Raw genomic sequence first — 25,457 nt, 5'->3', positions numbered from 1 at the left:
TATCCTATTTTGTTAGGAGTTTGTTAGGATATCCTATTTTGTTAGGAGTTTGTTAGGATATCCTATTTTGTTAGGAGTTTGTTAGGATATCCTAGTTTGTTAGGAGTTTGTTAGGATATCCTATTTTGTTATGAGTTTGTTAGGAAATCCTAGTTTGTTAGGATATCCTAGTTTGTTAGGAGTTTGTTAGGATATCCTAGTTTGTTAGGAGTTTGTTAGGATATCCTATTTTGTTAGGAGTTTGTTAGGATATCCTAGTTTGTTAGGAGTCTGTTAGGATATCCTCGTTTGTTAGGAGGTTGTTAGGATATCCGATTTTGTTAGGATTTTGTTAGGATATCCTATTTTGTTAGGAGTTTGTTAGGATATCCTATTTTGTTAGGAGTTTGTTAGGATATCCTATTTTGTTAGGAGTTTGTTAGGATATCCTATTTTGTTATGAGTTTGTTAGGATATCCTATTTTGTTAGGAGTTTGTTAGGATATCCTATTTTGTTAGGAGTTTGTTAGGATATCCTAGTTTGTTAGGAGTTTGTTAGGATATCCTAGTTTGTTAGGAGTTTGTTAGGTTATCCTAGTTTGTTATGAGTTTGTTAGGTTATCCTAGTTTGTTAGGAGTTTGTTAGGATATCCTATTTTGTTAGGAGTTTGTTAGGATATCCTAGTTTGTTAGGAGTTTGTTAGGTTATCCTAGTTTGTTAGGAGTTTGTTAGGATATTATATTTTGTTAGGAATTTGTTAGGATATTCTAGTTTGTTAGGATATCCTAGTATGTTAGGAGTTTGTTAGGATATCCTAGTTTGTTAGGAGTTTGTTAGGATATCCTATTTTGTTAGGAGTTTGTTAGGATATCCTAGTATGTTAGGAGTTTGTTAGGATATCCTAGTTTGTTAGGAGTTTGTTAGGATATCCTATTTTCTTAGGAGTTTGTTAGGATATCCTAGTTTGTTAGGAGTTTGTTAGGATATCCTAGTTTGTTAGGAGTTTGTTAGGATATTCAATTTTTGTTAGGAGTTTGTTAGGATATCATATTTTGTTAGGAGTTTGTTAGGATATCCTATTTTGTTAGGAGTTTGTTAGGAGTTTGTTAGGATATCCTATTTTGTTAGGAGTTTGTTAGGATATCCTATTTTGTTAGGAGTTTGTTAGGAGTTTGTTAGGATATCCTATTTTGTTAGGAGTTTGTTAGGATTTTGTTAGGATATCCTAGTATGTTAGGAGTTTGTTAGGATATCCTAGTTTTTTAGGAGTTTGTTAGGATATCCTATTTTGTTAGGAGTTTCTTAGGATATCCTATTTTGTTAGGAGTTTGTTAGGATATCCTAGTTTGTTAGGAGTCTGTTAGGATATCCTAGTTTGTTAGGAGTCTGTTAGGATATCCTAGTTTGTTAGGACTTTGTTAGGATATCCTATTTTGTTAGGATTTTGTTAGGATATCCTATTTTGTTAGGAGTTTGTTAGGATATCCTAGTTTGTTAGGAGTTTGTTAGGATATCCTATTTTGTTAGGAGTTTGTTAGGATATCCTAGTTTGTTAGGAGTCTGTTAGGATATCCTAGTTTGTTAGGAGTTTGTTAGGATATCCGATTTTGTTAGGATTTTGTTAGGATATCCTATTTTGTTAGAAGTTTGTTAGGATATCCTATTTTGTTAGGAGTTTGTTAGGATATCCTAGTATGTTAGGAGTTTGTTAGGATATCCTAGTTTGTTAGGAGTTTGTTAGGTTATCCTAGTTTGTTAGGAGTTTGTTAGGATATACTAGTTTGTTAGGAATTTGTTAGGATATTCTAGTTTGTTAGGCGTTTGTTAGGAGTTTGTTAGGATATCCTATTTTATTAGGAGTTTGTTAGGATATCCTATTTTGTTAGGAGTTTGTTAGGATATCCTATTTTGTTAGGAGTTTGTTAGGATATCCTATTTTGTTAGGAGTTTGTTAGGATATCCTATTTTGTTAGTAGTTTGTTAGGATATCCTAGTTTGTTAGGAGTTTGTTAGGTTATCCTAGTTTGTTAGGAGTTTGTTAGGTTATCCTAGTTTGTTAGGAGTTTGTTAGGATATCCTATTTTGTTAGGAATTTGTTAGGAAATCCTTGTTTGTTAGGAGTTTGTTAGGATATCCTAGTTTGTTAGGATATCCTAGTTTGTTAGGAGTTTGTTAGGATATCATATTTTGTTAGGAGTTTGTTAGGATATCCTAGTTTGTTAGGAGTTTGTTAGGATATCCTTGTTTGTTAGGAGTTTGTTAGGATATCCTATTTTGAGTTTGTTAGGATATCCTAGTTTGTTAAGCGTTTGTTAGGAGTTTGTTAGGATATCCTATTTTGAGTTTGTTAGGATATCCTAGTTTGTTAGGAGTTTGTTAGGATATCCTATTTTGTTATGAGTTTGTTAGGATATCCTATTTTGTTAGGAGTTTGTTAGGATATCCTATTTTGTTAGGAGTTTGTTAGGATATCCTAGTTTGTTAGGAGTTTGTTAGGATATCCTATTTTGTTATGAGTTTGTTAGGAAATCCTAGTTTGTTAGGATATCCTAGTTTGTTAGGAGTTTGTTAGGATATCCTAGTTTGTTAGGAGTTTGTTAGGATATCCTATTTTGTTAGGAGTTTGTTAGGATATCCTAGTTTGTTAGGAGTCTGTTAGGATATCCTAGTTTGTTAGGAGGTTGTTAGGATATCCGATTTTGTTAGGATTTTGTTAGGATATCCTATTTTGTTAGGAGTTTGTTAGGATATCCTATTTTGTTAGGAGTTTGTTAGGATATCCTATTTTGTTAGGAGTTTGTTAGGATATCCTATTTTGTTAGGAGTTTGTTAGGATATCCTATTTTGTTAGGAGTTTGTTAGGATATCCTATTTTGTTAGGAGTTTGTTAGGATATCCTAGTTTGTTAGGAGTTTGTTAGGATATCCTAGTTTGTTAGGAGTTTGTTAGGTTATCCTAGTTTGTTAGGAGTTTGTTAGGTTATCCTAGTTTGTTAGGAGTTTGTTAGGATATCCTATTTTGTTAGGAATTTGTTAGGAAATCCTAGTTTGTTAGGAGTTTGTTAGGATTTTGTTAGGATATCCTATTTTGTTAGGAGTTTGTTAGGATATCCTATTTTGTTAGGAGTTTGTTAGGAGTTTGTTAGGATATCCTAGTTTGTTAGGAGTTTGTTAGGATATCCTAGTTTGTTAGGAGTTTGTTAGGATATCCTAGTTTGTTAGGAGTTTGTTAGGATATCCTAGTTTGTTAGGAGTTTGTTAGGATATCCTATTTTGTTAGGAGTTTGTTAGGATATCCTAGTTTGTTAGGAGTTTGTTAGGATATCCTAGTTTGTTAGGAGTTTGTTAGGATATCCTAGTTTGTTAGGAGTTTGTTAGGATATCCTTGTTTGTTAGGAGTTTGTTAGGGTATCCCTGTCTGATCCGATATCCTACAACATATCACTTTACTTCACTTTGCAACAAAATTAAACACGAATCTCAAAGGAAATCTCCATGTGAAGCTCGTTTCCTACAGAGTTTTAAAACTCTTATCTGAACGAGGAGTCTCTGTTGACACAGTGTTGGTTTGTGAAGTTTCTGTTCCAAATGGAACCCTATTTTGTATATGGTGCACTACTTTTGACCAGGGCGCACATCTGTAGAGGGAATAGAGTACCATTTTGGACAGACACTAATTTCCCCTGTCTCTGTATCCTACAGGCGTGGTAAACTCATAGTAGTATATCTCAATGGGGGATCTGTACAGACACAATGTTAGTCTGGTAGGACTCCTTCTCTGTTTGTATTACCCAGAGTCCTCTGGTAAAATCACTTCTGCAACATACCTTGGTGGTCTTTCTCTATTTCTTCTATAAGCCCTCCTTCTCTCTTTCATTCTCTCTCCTTCTCACTCCCACTCTTTCTTTCTCTCTCTCCTTCCCACTCCTGCTCTCCTCTCTCTCTCTCTCTCTCTTTCTTTGTCTGTCTCTCTCTTTCTTTCTCTCTCTCTTCCGCTCTCTTTATCCCTCTCTACTTCTCACGCTCTCTCTCTCTGTCTCTCTCTCTCTCACTCCCTGTCTCATACAATTTAATTCAAGAGGCTTTATTGGCATGGAAATGTAGGGATTTGCTAAGGCCACTGCCAAAGAAGAGTAGGAACATATAAATCTCTCTCCCTCTCTCACGCTCTCCCTCTCCATCTCTCCCCCCTCTGTTTCTCAGACATGGTGAGTTACATTAGGCTTCACACTCTGCATCTCCATCCCTCTGACTCAATGACAGCAGACCGACTGACTGACTGTCACTTAGATATGTTGTTTACTCCTCCACCGGAATACACAGCTGATTCACACACTAAGGATTAGACAGCTGTGTGTGTGTGTGTGTGTGTGTGTGTGTGTGTGTGTGTGTGTGTGTGTGTGTGTGTGTGTGTGTGTGTGTGTGTGTGTGTGTGTGTGTGTGTGTGTGTGTGTGTGTGTGTGTGTGTGTGTGTGTGTGTGTGTGTGTGTGTGTGTGTGTCGTAGCGTGCTGTATTTGTGACTGACTCAGCACCAACATCAGTGGTGAATATTCAACAAGATCTCATGGCATGGACTCTACAAGGTGTCTAAAGTGTTCCACAGGGATACTGGTCCATTTTGACTCCAATGCTTCCCACAGTTGCGTCAAGTTGGCTGGATGTCCTTTGAGTGGTGGACCATTCTTCGTGATACACACGGAAAACTCTTGAGTGTGAAAAACCCCAGCAGCGTTACAGTTCTTGACACAAACCGGTGCGCCTGGTACCGACTACCATTCCCCATTTAACACGCCAACTCCCGCTACGTCGCCACGTTTACTCATGACAGATAGACAGGTGACAGATAGAAAGAATGACAGATAGACAGGTAGACAGAATGACATGTACACAGAATGACAGGTAGACAGAATGACAGGTAGACAGAATGACAGGTAGACAGAATGACAGGTAGACAGAATGACAGGTAGACAGAATGACAGGTAGACAGAATGACAGGTGACAGGTAGACAGAATGACAGGTAGACAGAATGACAGGTAGACAGAATGACAGGTAGACAGAATGACAGGTAGACAGAATGACAGGTAGACAGAATGACAGGGAGAATGAATAACAGGCAGACAGAATGACAGGTAGACAGAATGACAGGTAGACAGAATGACAGGTGACAGGTAGACAGGGAGAATGAATAACAGGCAGACAGAATGACAGGTAGACCACCTGTCTCCATCGTTACGTGCACCTGGACTCCATCACCTTCCTGATTACCTCCCCTATATCTGTCTCTCCTTTTGTTTCTTGTCCCAGGTGTTATTGACTCATGTTTCTGTGTTATGACTCCACTACTATGTTGTCTCGTTCCATGTTTGTTGGTTTTTATTAAAACGTACCACCTGCTTCTCCACTCTCAGGGTCTTCGTTACACCGTTGAAATGCCCTTACAATCTTTTGTCTTGCTCATTCTCCTTCTGAATGGCACACATACAGAAGCCATGTTTCATCTGGAGCGACCTGGCTAGAATATTTCTCTCCTGTATTGATATCTATTACAAATAGTGTTGTGTATTTTACTTATTTCTCATAAAATAAACTGTTGGTGTCTTATTGCTGACACTGAATCAGAATCATAACTGCTGTTTTATGTACATGGGGGAGGTGTGACTGTGTGTTAGTGTGTTAGTGTGTTAGTGTGTATGTGTCAGGTAAGATAGATGGGGGAGGTGTGACTGTGTGTTAGTGTGTGGGAACAAACACATCTTGTTGTCTGTTTGGATATCAGAATGTATCTAATGTGACTCCTACTGTCACGCCCTGACCCTAGATTGCTTTGTATGTTTCCATTTTTTGTTTGGTCAGGGTGTGATGTGGCTTGGTATTCTATGTTGTATGTCTAGGTGTTGTGTTTCTATGTTTCGGCCTGGTATAGTTCCCAATCAGAGGCAGCTGGTTATCGTCTCTAATTGAGAACCATACTTAGGCAGCCTGTTTTCCCACTATGGGTTGTGGGTAGTTGTTTTCTGTTGTGTGTCTGCACCAGACAGAACTGTTTCGGTCGTTCGCATTGTTATTTTGTGATTTCAGTGTTCATTAAATAAATATGGACACATACCACCCTGCACCTTGGTCCTCTTCTTCCAACAGCCGTTACACCTACACACACACTCTGAAGCCCTTTTGTGTTTGTGCACGAGCGTGCACACGTTGTGTGTTTTTTTTAATCTTTCACAGGTATTGTCCATAACTCACACAACCACTCTGTCAGCCTAGTAACTCACACAACCATTCTGTCAGCCTAGTAACTCACACAACCACCCTGTCAGCCTAGTAACTCACACAACCATTCTGTCAGCCTAGTAACTCACACAACCATTCTGTCAGCCTAGTAACTCACACAACCATTCTGTCAGCCTAGTAACTCACACAACCACTCTGTCAGCCTAGTAACTCACACAACCATTCTGTCAGCCTAGTAACTCACACAACCATTCTGTCAGCCTAGTAACTCACACAACCATTCTGTCAGCCTAGTAACTCACACAACCATTCTGTCAGCCTAGTAACTCACACAACCATTCTGTCAGCCTAGTAACTCACACAACCACTCTGTCAGCCTAGTAACTCACACAACCATTCTGTCAGCCTAGTAACTCACACAACCATTCTGTCAGCCTAGTAACTCACACAACCACCCTGTCAGCCTAGTAACTCACACAACCATTCTGTCAGCCTAGTAACTCACACAACCATTCTGTCAGCCTAGTAACTCACACAACCACTCTGTCAGCCTAGTAACTCACACAACCATTCTGTCAGCCTAGTAACTCACACAACCATTCTGTCAGCCTAGTAACTCACACAACCACCCTGTCAGCCTAGTAACTCACACAACCATTCTGTCAGCCTAGTAACTCACACAACCACCCTGTCAGCCTAGTAACTCACACAACCACCCTGTCAGCCTAGTAACTCACACTACCATTCTGTCAGCCTAGTAACTCACACAACCATTCTGTCAGCCTAGTAACTCACATAACCATTCTGTCAGCCTAGTAACTCACACAACCATTCTGTCAGCCTAGTAACTCACACAACCATTCTGTCAGCCTAGTAACTCACACAACCACCCTGTCAGCCTAGTAACTCACACAACCATTCTGTCAGCCTAGTAACTCACACTACCATTCTGTCAGCCTAGTAACTCACACAACCATTCTGTCAGCCTAGTAACTCACACAACCATTCTGTCAGCCTAGTAACTCACACAACCACCCTGTCAGCCTAGTAACTCACACAACCACCGGGGGGTTGAACAAGACTGTGTGTGTCTGTGTGATAAATAAGTGATTGAAACCATTCAACTGTAGTAATTCTCTCTATCCCTGACAGGCTCCTAATGGACAACAAGATCACAACTCTTCCTGAGAACACATTTCAGTCTCTAGTGGTTCTAGAAGAACTGTGAGTGGAACCCTTACTGTGACAACTATTACTAGAACCCTAACTGAACAATGACAACTATTAGCAGAACCTTAACTGAACAATGACAACTATTATCAGAACCCTAACTGAACAATGACAACTGTGAGCAGAACCCTAACTGAACAATGACAACTATGAGCAGAACCCTAACTGAACAATGACAACTATTAGTAGAACCCTAATTGAATAATGACAACTATTAGCAGAACTCTAACTGAACAATGAGAAGTAGAACAAATTTCAGTTGAGGGTGGTGCTGGAAGAACTGTGAGTAACTACTCCGTCATTCAGCCGTTCTGTCTACCTGTCAATATGTCTACCTGTCACCTGTCATTCTGTCTACCTGTCTACCTGTCATTCCTTCATTCTTTCTACCTCTCTACCTGTCATTCTGTCTCCCTGTCTACCTGTCATTCTGTCTCCCTGTCAATATGTCTACCTGTCACCTGTCATTCTGTCTCACTGTCTACCTGTCATTCTTTCTACCTGTCTACCTGTCATTCCTTCATTCTTTCTACCTGTCTACCTGTCATTCTGTCTACCTGTCACCTGTCATTCTGTCTCCCTGTCTACCTGTCATTCTGTCTACCTGTCTACCTGTCATTCCTTCATTCTTTCTACCTGTCTACCTGTCATTCTGTCTACCTGTCACCTGTCATTCTGTCTCCCTGTCTACCTGTCATTCTTTCTACCTGTCTACCTGTCATTCCTTCATTCTTTCTACCTGTCTACCTGTCATTCTGTCCACCTGTCACCTGTCATTCTGTCTACCTGTCATTCTGTCTACCTGTCTACCTGTCATTCCTTCATTCTTTCTACCTGTCTACCTGTCATTCTGTCTTCCTGTCAATATGTCTACCTGTCACCTGTCATTCTGTCTACCTGTCATTCCTTCATTCTTTCTACCTCTCTACCTGTCATTCTGTCTACCTGTCACATGTCATTCTGTCTCCCTGTCTACCTGTCATTCTTTCTACCTGTCTACCTGTCATTCCTTCATTCTTTCTACCTGTCTACCTGTCATTCTGTCTCCCTGTCTACCTGTCATTCTGTCTACCTGTCACCTGTCATTCTGTCTCCATGTCTACCTGTCATTCTGTCAACCAGTCATTCTGTGTACCTGTCATTCTGTCTACCTGTCATACTGTCTACCTGTCACCTGTCATTCTGTCTACCTGTCATTCTGTCTACCTGTCATTCTGTCTACCTGTCACCTGTCATTCTGTCTACCTGTCATTCTGTGTACCTGTCATTCTGTCTACCTGTCATTCATTCTCCCTGTCATTCTGTGTACCTGTCAGTCTGTCTACCTGTCATTCTGTCTACCTGTCTACCTGTCATTCTGTCTACCTGTCATTATGTCTACCTGTCACCTGTCATTCTGTCTACCTGTCATTCATTCTCCCTGTCTACCTGTCACTCTGTCTACCTGTCATTCATTCTCCCTGTCTACCTGTCTACCTGTCATTCTGTCTACCTGTCATTCTTTCTACCTGTCTACCTGTCATTCTGTCTACCTGTCATTCTGTCTACCTGTCTACCTGTCATTCTGTCTACCTGTCATTCTGTCTACCTGTCTACCTGTCATTCTGTCTACCTGTCACCTGTCATTCTGTCTACCTGTTATTCATTCTCCCTGTCTACCTGTCTACCTGTCATTCTGTCTACCTGTAATTCATTCTCCCTGTCTACCTGTCACCTGTCATTCTGTCATTCTGTCTACCTGTCATTCTGTCTACCTGTCATTCTTTCTACCTGTCTACCTGGCATTATGTGTACCTGTCTACCTGTCATTCTGTGTACCTGTCATTCTGTCTACCTATCATTCATTCTCCCTGTCTACCTGTCACCTGTCATTCTGTCTACCTGTCATTCTGTCTACCTGTCTATCTGTCATTCTTTCTATCTGTCACCTGTCTACCTGTCATACTGTCTACCTGTCATTCTGTCTACCTGTCACTCTGTGTACCTGTCATTCTTTCTACCTGTCTACCTGTCATTCTGTCTACCTGTCACCTGTCATTCTGTCTACCTGTCATTCATTTTCCCTGTCTACCTGTCACCTTGTCTGCCTGTCATTCATTCTCCCTGTCTACCTGTCATTCTGTCTACCTGTCATTCTGTCTACCTGTCTACCTGTCATTCTGTGTACCTGTCATTCTGTCTACCTGTCACCTGTCATTCTGTCTACCTGTTATTCATTCTCCCTGTCTACCTGTCTACCTGTCATTCTGTCTACCTGTAATTCATTCGCCCTGTCTACCTGTCACCTGTCATTCTGTCTACCTGTCATTCTGTCTACCTGTCATTCTTTCTACCTGTCTACCTGTCATTATGTGTACATGTCTACCTGTCATTCTGTGTACCTGTCATTCTGTCTACCTGTCATTCATTCTCCCTGTCTACCTGTCACCTGTCATTCTGTCTAGCTGTCATTCTGTCTAACTGTCATTCTTTCTACCTGTCTACCTGCCATGCTGTCTACCTGTCATGCTGTCATTCTGTCTACCTGTCACTCTGTGTTCCTGTCATTCTGTCTACCTGTCATGCTGTCTACCTGTCTACCTATAATTATGTCTTCTTGTCTATCTGTCATTCTGTCTACTTGTCTTCCTGACATTCTCTTTCTCTCCCTCTCTCCTTCCCCCTCTCTCCCCCTCCTGTTCTCGCTCCCCCTCTCCTTCCCCCTCTCTCTCCCCTCCTGCTCTCGTTCCACCCCTCTCTCTCCCTCTCTCCTTCCCACTCTCCTTCCCCCCTCTCTGCCCTCCTGCTCTCGCTCTCCCCTCCCTCTCCCTCTCTGCTTACCCGCCTCTCTCTGACCTCGTGCTCTTGCTCTCCCCTCTCTCTCCCTCTCTCCTTACCCCCCTCTCTCTGCCCTCCTGCTCTCGCTCTCCCCTCTCTCTCCCTCTCTCCTTACCCCCTTCTCTCCCCTCCTGCTCTCGCTCCCCCCCTCTCTCCCTCTCTCCTTCCCCCTCTCTCTCCCCTCCTGCTCTCGCTCCCCCTCTCTCTCCCTCTCTCCTCCCTCCTCTCTCTCCCCTCCTGCTCTCGCTCCCCTCCTCTCTCTCCCTCTCTCCTTCTCCCTCTCCTTCCACCCTCTCTGCCCTCCTGCTCTCGCACTCCCCTCTCTCTCCCTCTCTTTCCCCCTCTCCTTCCCCCTCTCTCTCCCCTCCTGCTCTCGCTCCCCCCCTCTCTCCCTCTCTCCTCCCCCTCTCTCTCCCCTCCTGCTCTCACTCCCCTCCTCTCTCTCCCTCTCTCCTTCCCCCTTTCCTTCCACCCTCTCTGCCCTCCTGCTCTCCCCTCTCTCTCCCTCTCTCCTTACCCCCTCTCTCCCCTTCTGCTCTCGCTCCCCCTCCCTCTCTCGCCCCTACTGGTCTCGCCCCACCCCCCTCTCTTTTTTCTCTCCCTCTGTTTTCAGAGACCTGTCGGACAACCGGATTACTGAGCTCCCCAACAACACCTTTAAGAGCCTAAAGTCTCTCGTCAAACTGTGAGTCACACAACACAGTTCCCAAATGGAACCCGATTACGGCATAACATATGATAAAAATGATTGAAGATATTACAAATATATACTGTTAATTACGTCAATTTAACAGCTGTTAATTACCTCAGTTTAACAGCTTTAAGAGCTTTTAAAGTCTCTCCTCATTCTGTGAGTCTCACAACGCAGGACTGTTTATGTCTGCTTCTCCTCTAACCCTGGAAACGTGGCTTTACATCTGACCAACAGGGCTTAATAAAAGATGACAAATGATGTTCTACTGACTGTTAAAAGATGTTAGTCTCAGAATACCTGCCTGCCTGTCCATCCGCCTGTCAGACAGATCACTTCTTTACTTATTGTCACAGGAACATATCCCATAATCCTCTGTTCCACATCCACCCGGGTCACTTTGATCACCTGACCCAGCTCCAGTCCCTGTGAGTAGTACACATACAGCCTACCAGTACCATACACTAACAGTACCTACGAAATAACTACCACTACCTATCAGTACTGTATGCTATCAGTACCTACCAGTACTTACCACTACCTACCAGTATCTACCTGTACTTACCACTGCCTTCCAGTATCTATCAGTACATACCAGTATCTACCACTACCTTCCAATATCTTCCAGTATCTACCAGTACCTACCAGTACCTACCAGTATCGAACAGTACCTACCAGTACCGAACAGTACCTATCTGTACCTACAAGTATCTACCAGTACCTAACAGTACTTACAAGTATCTATCAGTACTTACCAGTACCTACCAGTACTTACCGCTATCTACCAGTACTTACCAGTACCAACGAGTACCTACCAGTATCGTACACTATAGGAAGATACATGTTGACTATCTATGGTAAATAAATCTAATCAAGTTAATAAACTATGTGATGTCATGTTTTTAGAGGTCTGGAGGGTATTGAGATTCCAGACATCCAGACGAAGATGTTTGTACCCATGGGAAACCTCTCACACATGTATGTACATACTGTATAACATTCTATACTATCTGTCCTATATATCACATTCTATACTATATGTCCTGTATAACATTCTATACTATATGTCCTGTATCACATTCTATACTATATGTCCTGTATATCACATTCTATACTATATGTCCTGTTCATCACATTCTATACTATATGTACTGTATATCACATTCTATACTATATGTCCTGTATATCACATTCTATACTATATGTACTGTATAACATTCTATACTATATGTCCTGCATATCACATTCTATACTATATGTCCTGTTCATCACATTCTATACTATCTGTCCTGTTCATCACATTCTATACTATATGTCCTGTATAACATTCTATACTATATGTCCTGTATATCACATTCTATACTATATGTCCTGTATATCACATTCTATACTATCTGTCCTGTTATCACATTCTATACTATATGTACTGTTCATCACATTCTATACTATATGTCCTGTTCATCACATTCTATACTATATGTCCTGTATATCACATTCTATAATATCTGTCCTATATATCACATTCTATACTATATGTCCTGTATATCACATTCTATACTATATGTCCTGTATATCACATTCTATACTGTATGTCCTGTAAATCACATTCTATACTATATGTCCTGTATATCACATTCTATACTATATGTCCTGTATATCACATTCTATAATATCTGTCCTATATATCACATTCTATACTATATGTCCTGTTCATCACATTCTATACTATATGTCCTGTTCATCACATTCTATACTATATGTCCTGTATAACACATTCTATACTATATGTCCTGTATATCACATTCTATACTATATGTCCTGTATAACACATTCTATACTATATGTCCTGTTCATCACATTCTATACTATATGTCCTGTATATCACATTCTATACTATATGTTCATCACATTCTATACTATATGTCCTGTTTATCACATTCTATACTATATGTCCTGTTCATCACATTCTATACGATATGTCCTGTATATCACATTCTATACTATATGTCCTGTATATCACAATCTATACTATATGTTCATCACATTCTATACTATATGTCCTGTATATCACAATCTATACTATATGTCCTGTATAACACATTCTATACTATATGTCCTGTTCATCACATTCTATACTATATGTCCTGTATATCACATTCTATACTATATGTCCTGTTTATCACATTCTATACTATATGTCCTGTATAACACATTCTATACTATATGTCCTGTTTATCACATTCTATACTATATGTCCTGTATAACACATTCTGTACTATATGGCCTGTATAACACATTCTATACTATATGTCCTGTTCATCACATTCTATATGATATGTCCTGTATGTCACATTCTATACTATATGTCCTGTTCATCACATTCTATACTATATGTCCTGTTTATCACAATCTATACTATATGTTCATCACATTCTATACTATATGTCCTGTATATCACATTCTATACTATATGTCCTGTTCATCACATTCTATACTACATGTCCTGTATATCACATTCTATACTATATGTTCATCACATTCTATACTATATGTCCTGTATATCACATTCTATACTATATGTCCTGTTCATCACATCCTATACTATATGTCCTGTTCATCACATTCTATACTATATGTTCATCACATTCTATACTATATGTCCTGTATATCACATTCTATACTATATGTCCTGTTCATCACATTCTATACTATATGTCCTGTATATCACATTCTATACTATATGTCCTGTTTATCACATTCTATACTATATGTCCTGTATAACACATTCTATACTATATGTCCTGTATATCACATTCTATACTATATGTCCTGTTCATCACATTATTTACTATATGTCCTGTATATCACATTCTATACTATATGTTCATCACATTCTATACTATATGTCCTGTATGTCACATTCTATACTATATGTCCTGTTCATCACATTCTATACGATATGTCCTGTATATCACATTCTATACTATATGTTCATCACATTCTATAATATCTGTCCTGTATATCACATTCTATACTATATGTCCTGTTCATCACATTCTATACTATATGTCCTGTATATCACAATCTATACTATATGTTCATCACATTCTATACTGTATATCATGTTCATCACATTCTATACTATATGTCCTGTATATCACATTCTATACTATATGTCCTGTTCATCACATTCTATACTATATGTCCTGTATATAACATTCTATACTATATGTCCTGTATATCACATTCTATAATATCTGTCCTATATATCACATTCTATACTATATGTCCTGTTCATCACATTCTATACTATATGTCCTGTATAACACATTCTATACTATATGTCCTGTATATCACATTCTATACTATATGTCCTGTATAACACATTCTATACTATATGTCCTGTTCATCACATTCTATACTATATGTCCTGTTCATCACATTCTATACTACATGTTCATCACATTCTATACTATATGTCCTGTTTATCACATTCTATACTATATGTCCTGTATATCACATTCTATACTATATGTTCATCACATTCTATACTATATGTCCTGTTTATCACATTCTATACTATATGTCCTGTTCATCACATTCTATACGATATGTCCTGTATATCACATTATATACTATATGTCCTGTATATCACAATCTATACTATATGTTCATCACATTCTATACTATATGTCCTGTATATCACAATCTATACTATATGTCCTGTATATCACATTCTATACTATATGTCCTGTATAACACATTCTATACTATATGTCCTGTTCATCACATTCTATACTATATGTCCTGTATATCACATTCTATACTATATGTCCTGTTTATCACATTCTATACTATATGTCCTGTATAACACATTCTATACTATATGTCCTGTTTATCACATTCTATACTATATGTCCTGTATAACACATTCTATACTATATGGCCTGTATAACACATTCTATACTATATGTCCTGTTCATCACATTCTATACTATATGTCCTGTATATCACAATCTATACTATATGTTCATCACATTCTATACTATATGTCCTGTATATCACATTCTATACTATATGTCCTGTTCATCACATTCTATACTATATGTCCTGTATATCACATTCTATACTATATGTTCATCACATTCTATACGATATGTCCTGTATATCACATTCTATACAATATGTCCTGTTCATCACATTCTATACTATATGTCCTGTATATCACAATCTATACTATATGTTCATCACATTCTATACTATATGTCCTGTTCATCACATTATATACTATATGTCCTGTTCATCACATTCTATACTATATGTCCTGTATATCACATTCTATACTATATGTCCTGTTCATCACATTCTATACTATATGTCCTGTATATCACATTCTATACTATATGTCCTGTATATCACATTCTATACTATATGTCCTGTTCATCACATTCTTTACTATATGTCCTGTATATCACATTCTATACTATATGTTCATCACATTCTATACTATATGTCCTGTATGTCACATTCTATACTATATGTCCTGTTCATCACATTCTATACGATATGTCCTGTATATCACATTCTATACTATATGTCCTGTTCATCACATTCTATACTATATGTCCTGTATATCACAATCTATACTATATGTTCATCACATTCTATACTGTATGTCATGTTCATCACATTCTATACTATTTGTCCTGTATAACACATTCTATACTACATGTCCTGTATATCACATTCTATACTATATGTTGTCGTTCCACTCGTAGCTACTTCAAGACATTCCAGTACTGTTCCTATGCGCCCCACGTGAGAACGTGCAAGCCCAACACAGACGGTATCTCTTCCTTCGAGGATCTGTTAGCCAACGTGGTGCTCAGGGTCTCTGTGTGGGTCATGGCCTTCATCACATGTTTCGGGAACCTCTTCGTCATCGGGATGAGGTCTCTGATCAGGGCAGAGAACAACTTGCACGCCGCCTGCATCAAAGTCCTCTGCTGTGAGTTATATGGAATGTTTATAGACATACACAGGTGATTCAATTAATCACGTAACAGTTAACTCATTAGTAACTTGGGGCACCACGGGAAAATAATGTTTCATGAGTTACTGTTTCCCGAATTAACTGAAGAATATATCAGAGTATATCGTTATCATACCAGTCATACATTAATCATTATTACCTCATATCAGTCTCATTCTGAACGTCGCAAAATCCTTGGATATCTGCACAAACCCTATTCTAAATAATCATTCAGCGATACACAAATTTACCTAATTATTGATTTACTAAATAATCACACAGAAATACACAAACACACACACACACACGTATATATTGAATTGATTACTAACATAATGCAATGAAAAGTCCCTTGTGGACTAACCCGATATGACGGCTTATTACACAATGGAAGGGTAAGATAAAGAGAGCAGGAGTGACAAAGAGAGTGGCTGGTACATACAGGTGGAAGCTATACTCGTGAAAAAGAAATACTTAGGCACATGAACGACCGCTCATTCGAAAATAAATGCAACACATATTTACGCTTGTATGTATTCGTCATCTCTCTGTTGAAACCACTCGTCCATCTATGGTGAGTAGTTCGATGTAAGTCTCTGGTTTTCCACCAGAGGTCACAATGTCCTCAGTTGCAGTAGGCTTCTTTGTCTCTGAGTGTTCGTTAGACTGGATACATCAGAGGTACACACGCGGTGGTTACTGTTCGAGTTTAATTTACTAAAATACTTAAACAGCTGTAGACTGAATGTTCCCGATGTAGCCTTTATCTTCTTCACTCAAGAGTTTGAGTCTTATCGTATACTGGTCTTACCGTATACTGGTCTTACCGTATACTGGTCTTGTAGTTGTATATCATTTCAATGTGTAGCCACAGCTCCACGTTTTCTGGTCTGGTGTAAATCTCTTTAGCAGTCCTTTTATGCACTCGCCTTGGAGGGCGGGTCCATCACGTTGCCACAATCTCTTTGCTCACGTGGGCGTGGTTACTGGCTTGGCAAAAGTTTATATGAAAAATCATTCTCATTCAGAAGGCTAAAATAGCATTTCATCTTCTCACAAATAGTTGTATATTTAATAATATAAGTTTTAACATGATAACTGGGACGTATACATTGGTAGAGTTACAGTTATTCAGTTATACCGTCCTTAATGATATCACAAAACAATACACTTTTCACAGGATTTATTGTTTGCAGCCCCACCAACCATTCCAGATGTTTGGATTTGAAAACTGATGTTCCAATGTACAATCTTTTGATTTTTGAAGTTTTGGCATGAGTCTCTCGACACACAAAGGATTTTAGACTTTTCCATACTGTAGTGCAAGAGAGAGAAAGTTTACGACCGGTCGTTAGATTCATACAACCGGCTCCACTCCCCCTCTTCCTCTCTGGTGGGAGCGGGGGGGGGGGATCTTTGATTCTCACCCAGGAGCGAGAGTCATGACACAGGACACACAGACATGCAGCACAGACATACACACAGGCACACACACTCACTGTGAGTGAAAGTCATCAGGGCATAGCAGCTGCTGATCTCAGTTGGAGACACCATGGCAGGTCAGTCAAGACAGCCCCCGTCAGCCTCTCGCTCTCTTTCCCTTTCTCTCTCTCCTCTCTTTCTTTCTCCCACTTTCACTCTCTGTCTCTCTCCTCTCTTTCACACTCTCTCCTTTCTTCCATTTTCTCTGTCTCCTCCCTCTCTTTTTCTCTCTCACTCCATCTTTCTCTCTCTCTCTCTCTCTCCTCCCTCTCTTTTTCTCTTTCACCCCATCTTTCTTTCTCTCTCTCTCTCTCTCTCTCTCTCTCTCTCGCTCTCTCTCTCTCTCTCTCTCTTCTTCCTCCTTCTTTCTCCTCATGTCTTCTTCTCCCTGTTTTCTTGCGGACTGGTGGCCAGTCAGAGAGAAAGGGGCAGCGTCATAGAGAATGACAGAGGCCTCTAGTGGCCAAAGGTTGTATTCGAAGGCTTCCACCATTTTAGTGTAGTCAACTGGGTGGGACTTCCAACTTCATTGGCTGATCCCTCCTGGTGACCCTGTTGGAGTCATGTCCAACCAGATCATCAGTAGGGATCAGCCAATCGTGAGATTGCCTCAATGGTGCTGCCGATGCTGTCACAGACACTATAATGGCACAGAAGACGAGAACGAGTCCTCTATATTTCTCTATGGCAGCTCCCTGTAGCCTCTTTTTCCTCTCTTTAATATTTTCTCACTCCCTCGCTATTATTTCACAACAAACACCTGTTACTCATCTATCATTCATCAGCTAGTATTAATCACCCATCCTTTTCTCTCCTCTCTTTATCTCAATCGTCTTGCTATCTTTCTGTGCCTCTCTCCTTCATCTCTTCCTCCTCTCTCTTGCTCTCTCCTTCTCCTCCGTCTCTCTCCATCCCTCTCTCCTCTTTTCTCCTCTCGTCTCTCTCCCCCATCCCTTTCCCCTGTGTAGATCTCAGTCTAGGTAAATGTGTCAGCAGGCCAGGAAGGTCTAAATGAAACTACACTTAGCCAGCTCCAGGCCATCTTGTATTTCCTGCTTCCCATACCATATCTTGCTGCCCCATACCGTATCCTACTGCCTCCTTATTCACTCTTCCCTATACCATATCCTGCTGCCTCCTATATCTCTCTTCCCCATACCAGATCCTGCTGCCCCTATATCTCTCTTCCGCATACCAGATCCTGCTGCCTTCTATATCTCTCTTCCCCAAACCAGATCCTGCTGCCTTCTATGTCTCTCTTCCCCATACCAGATCCTGCTGCCTCCTATATCTCTCTTCCCCATACCAGATCCTGCTGCCCCCTATATCTCTCTTCCCCAAACCAGATCCTGCTGCCTCCTATATCTCTCTTCCCCATACCAGATCCTGCTGCCCCCTATATCTCCCTTCCCCATACCAGATCCTGCTGCCTCCTATATCTCCCTTCCCCATACCAGATCCTGCTGCCTCCTATATCTCTCTTCCCCATACCAGATCCTGCTGCCTCCTATATCTCTCTTCCCCATACCAGATCCTGCTGCCTCCTATATCTCTCTTCCCCATACCAGATCCTGCTGCCCCCTATATCTCTCTTCCCCATACCAGATCCTGCTGCCTCCTATATCTCTCTTCCCCATACCAGATCCTGCTGCCCCCTATATCTCTCTTCCCCATACCAGATCCTGCTGCCCCCTATATCTCTCTTCCCCATACCAGATCCTGCTGCCCCCTATATCTCTCTTCCCCATACCATATCCTGCTGCCCCCTATATCTCTCTTCCCCATACCTTTACTACCTCCTACCCTATTCACAGATGCACACTCGCAGACTTACACACACATACACACACATACACACACCACACACACACACACACACACACACACACACACACACACACACACACACACACACACACACACACACACACACACACACACACACACACACACACACACACACACACACACTCACACACACACACACACACAGGAACCTTCCCTGGCAGTGTCAAATCAAACACTGGCCAAATACATCAGAGAGATAAATCAGCTGGCAACAGGCCATCAGTAAGAACACACACAGGGGAGCACTAATGTGGAATGGGAAAATGAGCAGTGTATCTCAACAAAATGAGAAGAGGAAGTCGTTTTTCTTTTTAATCATAGAGATAGATAGAAGACTCTAGTGCCCAAATGCCTGTTTTAGCATGGGTAGTGCCATTGAGGACTTTCACCATTTTGAAGTAGACAACTGGGTGGGACTTCCTATAGGTTAAGGAAGGATCACAGTAGGGATCAGCCAATGAATTCTACTCATGAGCAAACATTCCATCACTGCAGATGTTAGTAAATCACCACCCTGGGCGTTATATCTGTTCAGACAATATACTCCAGCTGACAGTATGTAACCTACCAATTTGTTTACCAACTCATAGAAATAGTATATGAAGAAAATGGACTACTTCGAAATGGAGATGGCCTCAATGGCGCTCTAACAGACGCCATAATGTGACAGGTACATTGTTGCATCCTCTAATGGCGCATTCCCATATAGTATGTACCTCAGTGTTTTACCCAAAATGCTCAGGCTTTTCCCTTTCCATGTCTCGCTGGGCCATGTCTCGCTGGGCCATGTCTCACTGGGCCATGTCTCGCTGGGTCATGTCTCGCTGGGCCATGTCTCGCTGGGCCATGTCTCACTGGGACATGTCTCACTGGGCCATGTCTCACTGGGCCATGTCTCACTGGGCCATGCCTCACTGGGAGATTGAGATGAAAGATGAAGAGAGAGATTGAGATGAGAGAGATGGAGAGAGATGGATAGAGATGAGCGGTGGAGAGAGATGAGAAAAGGGCAACCAGTGAAGAACAAACACCATTGTAAATACAACCCATATTTATGCTTATTTATTTTATATTGTGTCCTTTAACCATTTGTACATTGTTAAACACAGTATATATATAATATGACATTTGTAATGTCTTTATTGTTTTGAAACTTCTGTATGTGTAACGTTTACTGTTAATTTGTATTGTTTATTTCACTTTATATATTCACTTTATATATTATCTACCTCACTTGCTTTGGCAATGTTAACACATGTTTCCCATGCCAATAAAGTCATTGAATTTAATTGAATTGAGAGATGAGCGGTGGAGAGAGATGGAGAGAGATGAGATGAGAAATGGAGAGAGAGATTGAGATGAGAGATGAAGAGAGAGATTGAGATGAGAGAGATGGAGAGAGATGAGCAGTGGAGAGAGGTGGAGAGAGATGAGAGATGGAGAGAGAGATGGAGAGAGATGAGAGATGGAGAGAGAGATGGAGAGAGATGAGATGAGAGATGGAGAGAGATGAGCGGTGGAGAGAGATGAGAGATGAGCGGTGGAGAGAGATGAGAGATGGAGAGAGATGAGTGGTGGAGAGAGAGATGGAGAGAGATGAGATGAGATATGGAGATGGAGAGATGGAGAGAGAGAGATGAGATGAGAGATGAGAGATGGAGAGCGAGAGATAGAGACAAATGGAGAGAGAGATTGAGATGAGAGATGGAGAGAGATGAGAGGTGGAGAGAGATGAGATGAGAGATGAGAGATGGCTCTCTAGCCAGGTGGAAAGCATGGCCAGCCGTAGAAAAATGCTTATTGAAATTCTCAATTATAGTGGATTTATCAGTGGTGACAGTGTTTCCTATCTTCAGTGCAGTGGGCTGCTGGGAGGAGGTGTTCTTATTCTCCATGGACTTTACAGTGTCCCAGAACTTTTTTGAGTGTTGCAGGAAGCAAATTTCTGCTTGAAAAAGCTAGCCTTGGCTTTTCTAACTGCCTGTGTATAATGGTTTCTAGCTTCCCTGAAAAGCTGCATATCACAGGGGCTGTTCGATGCTAATGCAGAACGCCATAGGATGTTTTGTGTTGGTTAAGGGCAGTCAGGTCTGGGGAGAACCAAGGGCTATATCTGTTCCTGGTTCTAAATTTCTTGAATGGGGCATGCTTATTTAAGATGGTTAGGCAGGCATTTTTTTAAATAACCAGGCATCCTCTACTGACGGGATGAGATCAATATCCTTCCAGGATACCTCGGCCAGGTCGATTAGAATGGCCTGCTCGCTGAAGTGTTTCAGGGAGCGTTTGACAGTGATGAGTGGAGGTCGTTTGACGACTGACCCATTACGGATGCAGGCAATGAGGCAGTGATCGCTGAGATCTTGGTTGAAGACAGCAGAGGTGTATTTAGAGGGCAAGTTGGTTAGGATGATATCTATGAGGGTGCCCGTGTTTACGGCTTTGGGGAGGTACCTGGTAGGTTCATTGATAATTTGTGTGAGATTGAGGGCATCAAGCTTAGATTGTAGGATGGCTGGGGTGTTAAGCATGTTCCAGTTTAGGTTGCCTAGCAGCACGAGCTCTGAAGATAGATGGGGGGCAATCAGTTCACATATGGTGTCCAGAGCACAGCTAGGGGCAGAGGGTGGTCTATAGCAAGCGGCAATGGTGAGAGACTTGTTTTTAGAGAGGTGTATTTTTAAAAGTAGAAGTTCACCTGGATAGTAGGACAGAACTCTGCAAGGCTCTCTGCAGTAGATTGCAACACCGCCCCCTTTGGTCATTCTATCTTTTCTGAAAATGTTGCAGTTAGGGATGGAGATTTCAGGGTTTTTGGTGGTCTTCCTATGCCAGGATTCAGACACGGCTAGGACATCCGGGTTGGCAGAGTGTGCTAAAGCAGTGAATAAAACAAACTTAAGGAGGAGGCTTCTAATGTTAACATGCATGAAACAAAGGCTTTTACAATTATTTAATTAAAAAAATATATATTTCACCTTAATTTAACCAGGTAGGCTAGCTGGGGTCAGATGGTGGTCTATAGCAGGCGGAAACAGTGAGAGACTTGGAGAGAGAGGTGGATTTTTAAAAGTAGAAGTTCAAATTGTTTGGGTACAGACCTGGATAGTAGGACAGAACTCTGCAGGCTATCTTTGCAGTAGATTGCAACACCGCCCCCTTTGGCAGTTCTATCTTGTCTGAAAATATTGTAGTTTGGGATGAAAATATCAGATTTTTTGTTGGTCTTCCTAAGCCAGGATTCAGACACAGCTAGAACATCCGGGTTGGCAGAGTGTGCTAAAGCAGTGAATAAAACAAACTTAGGGAGGAGGCTTCTAATGTTAACATGCATGAAACCAAGGCTATTACGGTTACAGAAGTTGTCAAAAGAGAGCACCTGGGGAATAGGAGTGGAACTAGGCACCGCAGGGCCTGAATTCACCTCTACATCACCAGAGGAAAAGAGGAGGAGTAGGATAAGGGTACGGCTGAAAGCAATGAGAATTGGTCGTCTGGAACAGAGAGTAAAAGGAGGTTTCTGGGGGCGATGAAATAGCTTCAAGGTATAATGTACAGACAAAGGTATGGTAGGATGTGAATACAGTGGAGGTAAACATTGGCATTGAGTGATGAGGAGAGAGATATTGTCTCTAGAAGCATCATTGAAACCAGGAGATGTCATCGCATGTGTGGGTGGTGGAACTAATAGGTTGGATAAGGTATAGTGAGCAGGACTAGAGGCTCTACAGTGAAATAAGCCAATAAACACTAACCAGAACAGCAATGGACAAGGCATATTGACAGTAAGGAGAGGCATGCTTAGTCGAGTGATCAAAAGGGTCCAGTGAGTAGTGAGGTTGGTTAGGGTCACAGCGATTCAGACAGCTAGCCGGGCCATCGGGAGCAAGCTAGCATAGGATGGAGGTCTGTTTTTAGCCACCTTGTGCATTTCCGTCAGTAGGATTAGTGGGGTTCCATGTGGTAGAGGGGATCAATCCAATTCGCAAAAAAATAGATATAGATCTATTCAGATAGCAGCCGATAAGACAGCTAACGATTAGCGGACCGCAGATGGGCGTTCAGGTAACGTCGCGAAGGAGGAGCCAGCCGGATAACTCCCTCTGGCAGATAACGTCGGTAGTCCAGTTGTGAAGGCCCAGGTGGGGCTCCGCGGTGGCAGTAAAACGGGTCCGGATAGGTGATTGTAGCCCAGGAGTGGCTGATGGAACTTTTCAGCTGGCTAGCTCCGGAATAATTGATGTTTGCTCCGGGATCGACGTAAGCCGGATAGCAGCTAGCTGCGAGATCCAGGTATAAATGTCCAGAGCTTGCGGTTGAAATCCGGGGACATGGAGAGAAAAATAGGGCCGGTATGTTCCGGTCCGAGCCGCGCCGTACAAAACTGCCGATAGATTTTCGAGCTAAAGGATAGCTGATGACCACAAACCGTGGTTAGCTGAATACTAACGATTAGCCAGTAAAGAAGCTAACTAGCTTCTGGCTAGCTTCTGATTAGCTTCTGGCAAGATTCTGGCTAGCTTCTGGTTGGCTTCTATGGAGGATTACAGATTTGAGGTAAATAATACATTATTTTTTTTAATAAATTGGTGAGGCGGGTTGCAGGAGAGTGTTTTGAAGTTGAGTTTATGGAAAATAAAAAATATATATCTAAAAAGTTATGCGAAGAAAGTTGTAAATATATAATAATATACGGGACACGACAAGACGAGGACAAAATACGTCTGACTGCTATGCCATCTTGGTGACAATAATGTATATACTGTACTCTATAATCATCTACTGCATCTTTATGTAATACATGTATCACTAGCCACTTTAAACTATGCCACTTTGTTTACATACCCTACATTACTCATCTCATATGTATATACTGTACTCTATACCATCTACTGCATCGTACCTATGCCGTTCTGTACCATCACTCATTCATATATCTTTATGTACATATTCTTTATCCCTTTACACTTGTGTGTATAAGGTAGTAAGTAGTTGTGGAATTGTTAGGTTAGATTACTCGTTGGTTATTACTACATTTTCGGAACTGGAAGCACAAGCATTTCGCTACACTCACATTAACATCTGCTAACCATGTGTATGTGACAAATAAATTTGATTTGATTTAATCAATTTCATACAATCATATGGTTTCAGAGTGTAATATTCTAATCATTTATTAAAACACAAGTAAAACATATTCTCTAATCAATCCACCCTTAATGACTAAATAATACACACTGATACCAAAGATACTATATGGAAACATAAATAGTATCCAAAATGAATCCAAACTGATACATGTATGTACATTTGATATTCATCAATGACTGTTATATGCCTATATCCAATTGCAACACTTCCTGTCAGCATTTTATTGCAATCTTCATAAAAATACAGTCTTAACCTTCAAAAACAGTCTCATCCAACATGGGCTCCTCGTAGTTAAAAGAAACGGAGCCTGGAGGCCCATATTCGTCATCACATTGGCTGATTTGATTAAAAGTGAAGATACCTTACTGGAAAATGACTCAAGTAAAAGTCACCCATTAGAATACGACTTGAGTAAAAGTCTTAATGTACCTGATATTAATTGTACTTAACTATCAAAAACAATAGCCTAGGTAAATGTACTTAAGTATCAAAAACTATAGCCTAGGTAAATGTACTTAAGTATCAAAAACTATAGCCTAGGTAAATGTACTTAAGTATCAAAAACTATAGCCTAGGTAAATGTACTTAAGTATCAAAAACAATAGCCTAGGTAAATGTACTTAAGTATCAAAAACAATAGCCTATGTAAATGTACTTAAGTATCAAAAACAATAGCCTAGGTAAATGTACTTAAGTATCAATAACAATAGCCTAGGTAAATGTACTTAAGTATCAATAACAATAGCCTAGGTAAATGTACTTAACTATCAAAAACAATAGCCTAGGTAAATGTACTTAAGTATCAAATGTAAATTAAACGTATGAGCCCTAAATCCAAAAAGAAAAACAGCCAGACCTTTTATTTTGTTTGAGCTTTTCTGAGAAGTAACAGTTGTCATGGAAATTAATGTATACTGAGAGAGATTTGGACAATTATTCAAACAATCAATCTTTATTTAACATTGATTCATTATTGCAATATGAATTATATTAA

General features: G+C 40.5%; 1 protein-coding gene across 1 annotated transcript in view; it reads left to right on the top strand.

The window, feature by feature from the left end:
- The window catches only part of LOC135544044 (relaxin receptor 2-like), a 234,767-nt gene that overhangs the window by 157,732 nt on the left and 51,578 nt on the right, over positions 1-25,457 (top strand). The window contains exons 11-15 of the mRNA XM_064971403.1: positions 7,365-7,436; positions 10,873-10,944; positions 11,307-11,378; positions 11,857-11,928; positions 15,729-15,958. Coding sequence (XP_064827475.1) covers positions 7,365-7,436; positions 10,873-10,944; positions 11,307-11,378; positions 11,857-11,928; positions 15,729-15,958 — 518 coding nt within the window. The remainder of the gene's footprint in view (positions 1-7,364; positions 7,437-10,872; positions 10,945-11,306; positions 11,379-11,856; positions 11,929-15,728; positions 15,959-25,457) is intronic.

This window comes from Oncorhynchus masou, chromosome 8, assembly GCF_036934945.1.
Source record: "Oncorhynchus masou masou isolate Uvic2021 chromosome 8, UVic_Omas_1.1, whole genome shotgun sequence".
Classification (NCBI taxonomy): Eukaryota; Metazoa; Chordata; class Actinopteri; order Salmoniformes; family Salmonidae; genus Oncorhynchus; species Oncorhynchus masou.
Note: the sequence above shows the minus strand (reverse complement) of the source record. Positions and strands in the feature narration are given on the sequence as shown.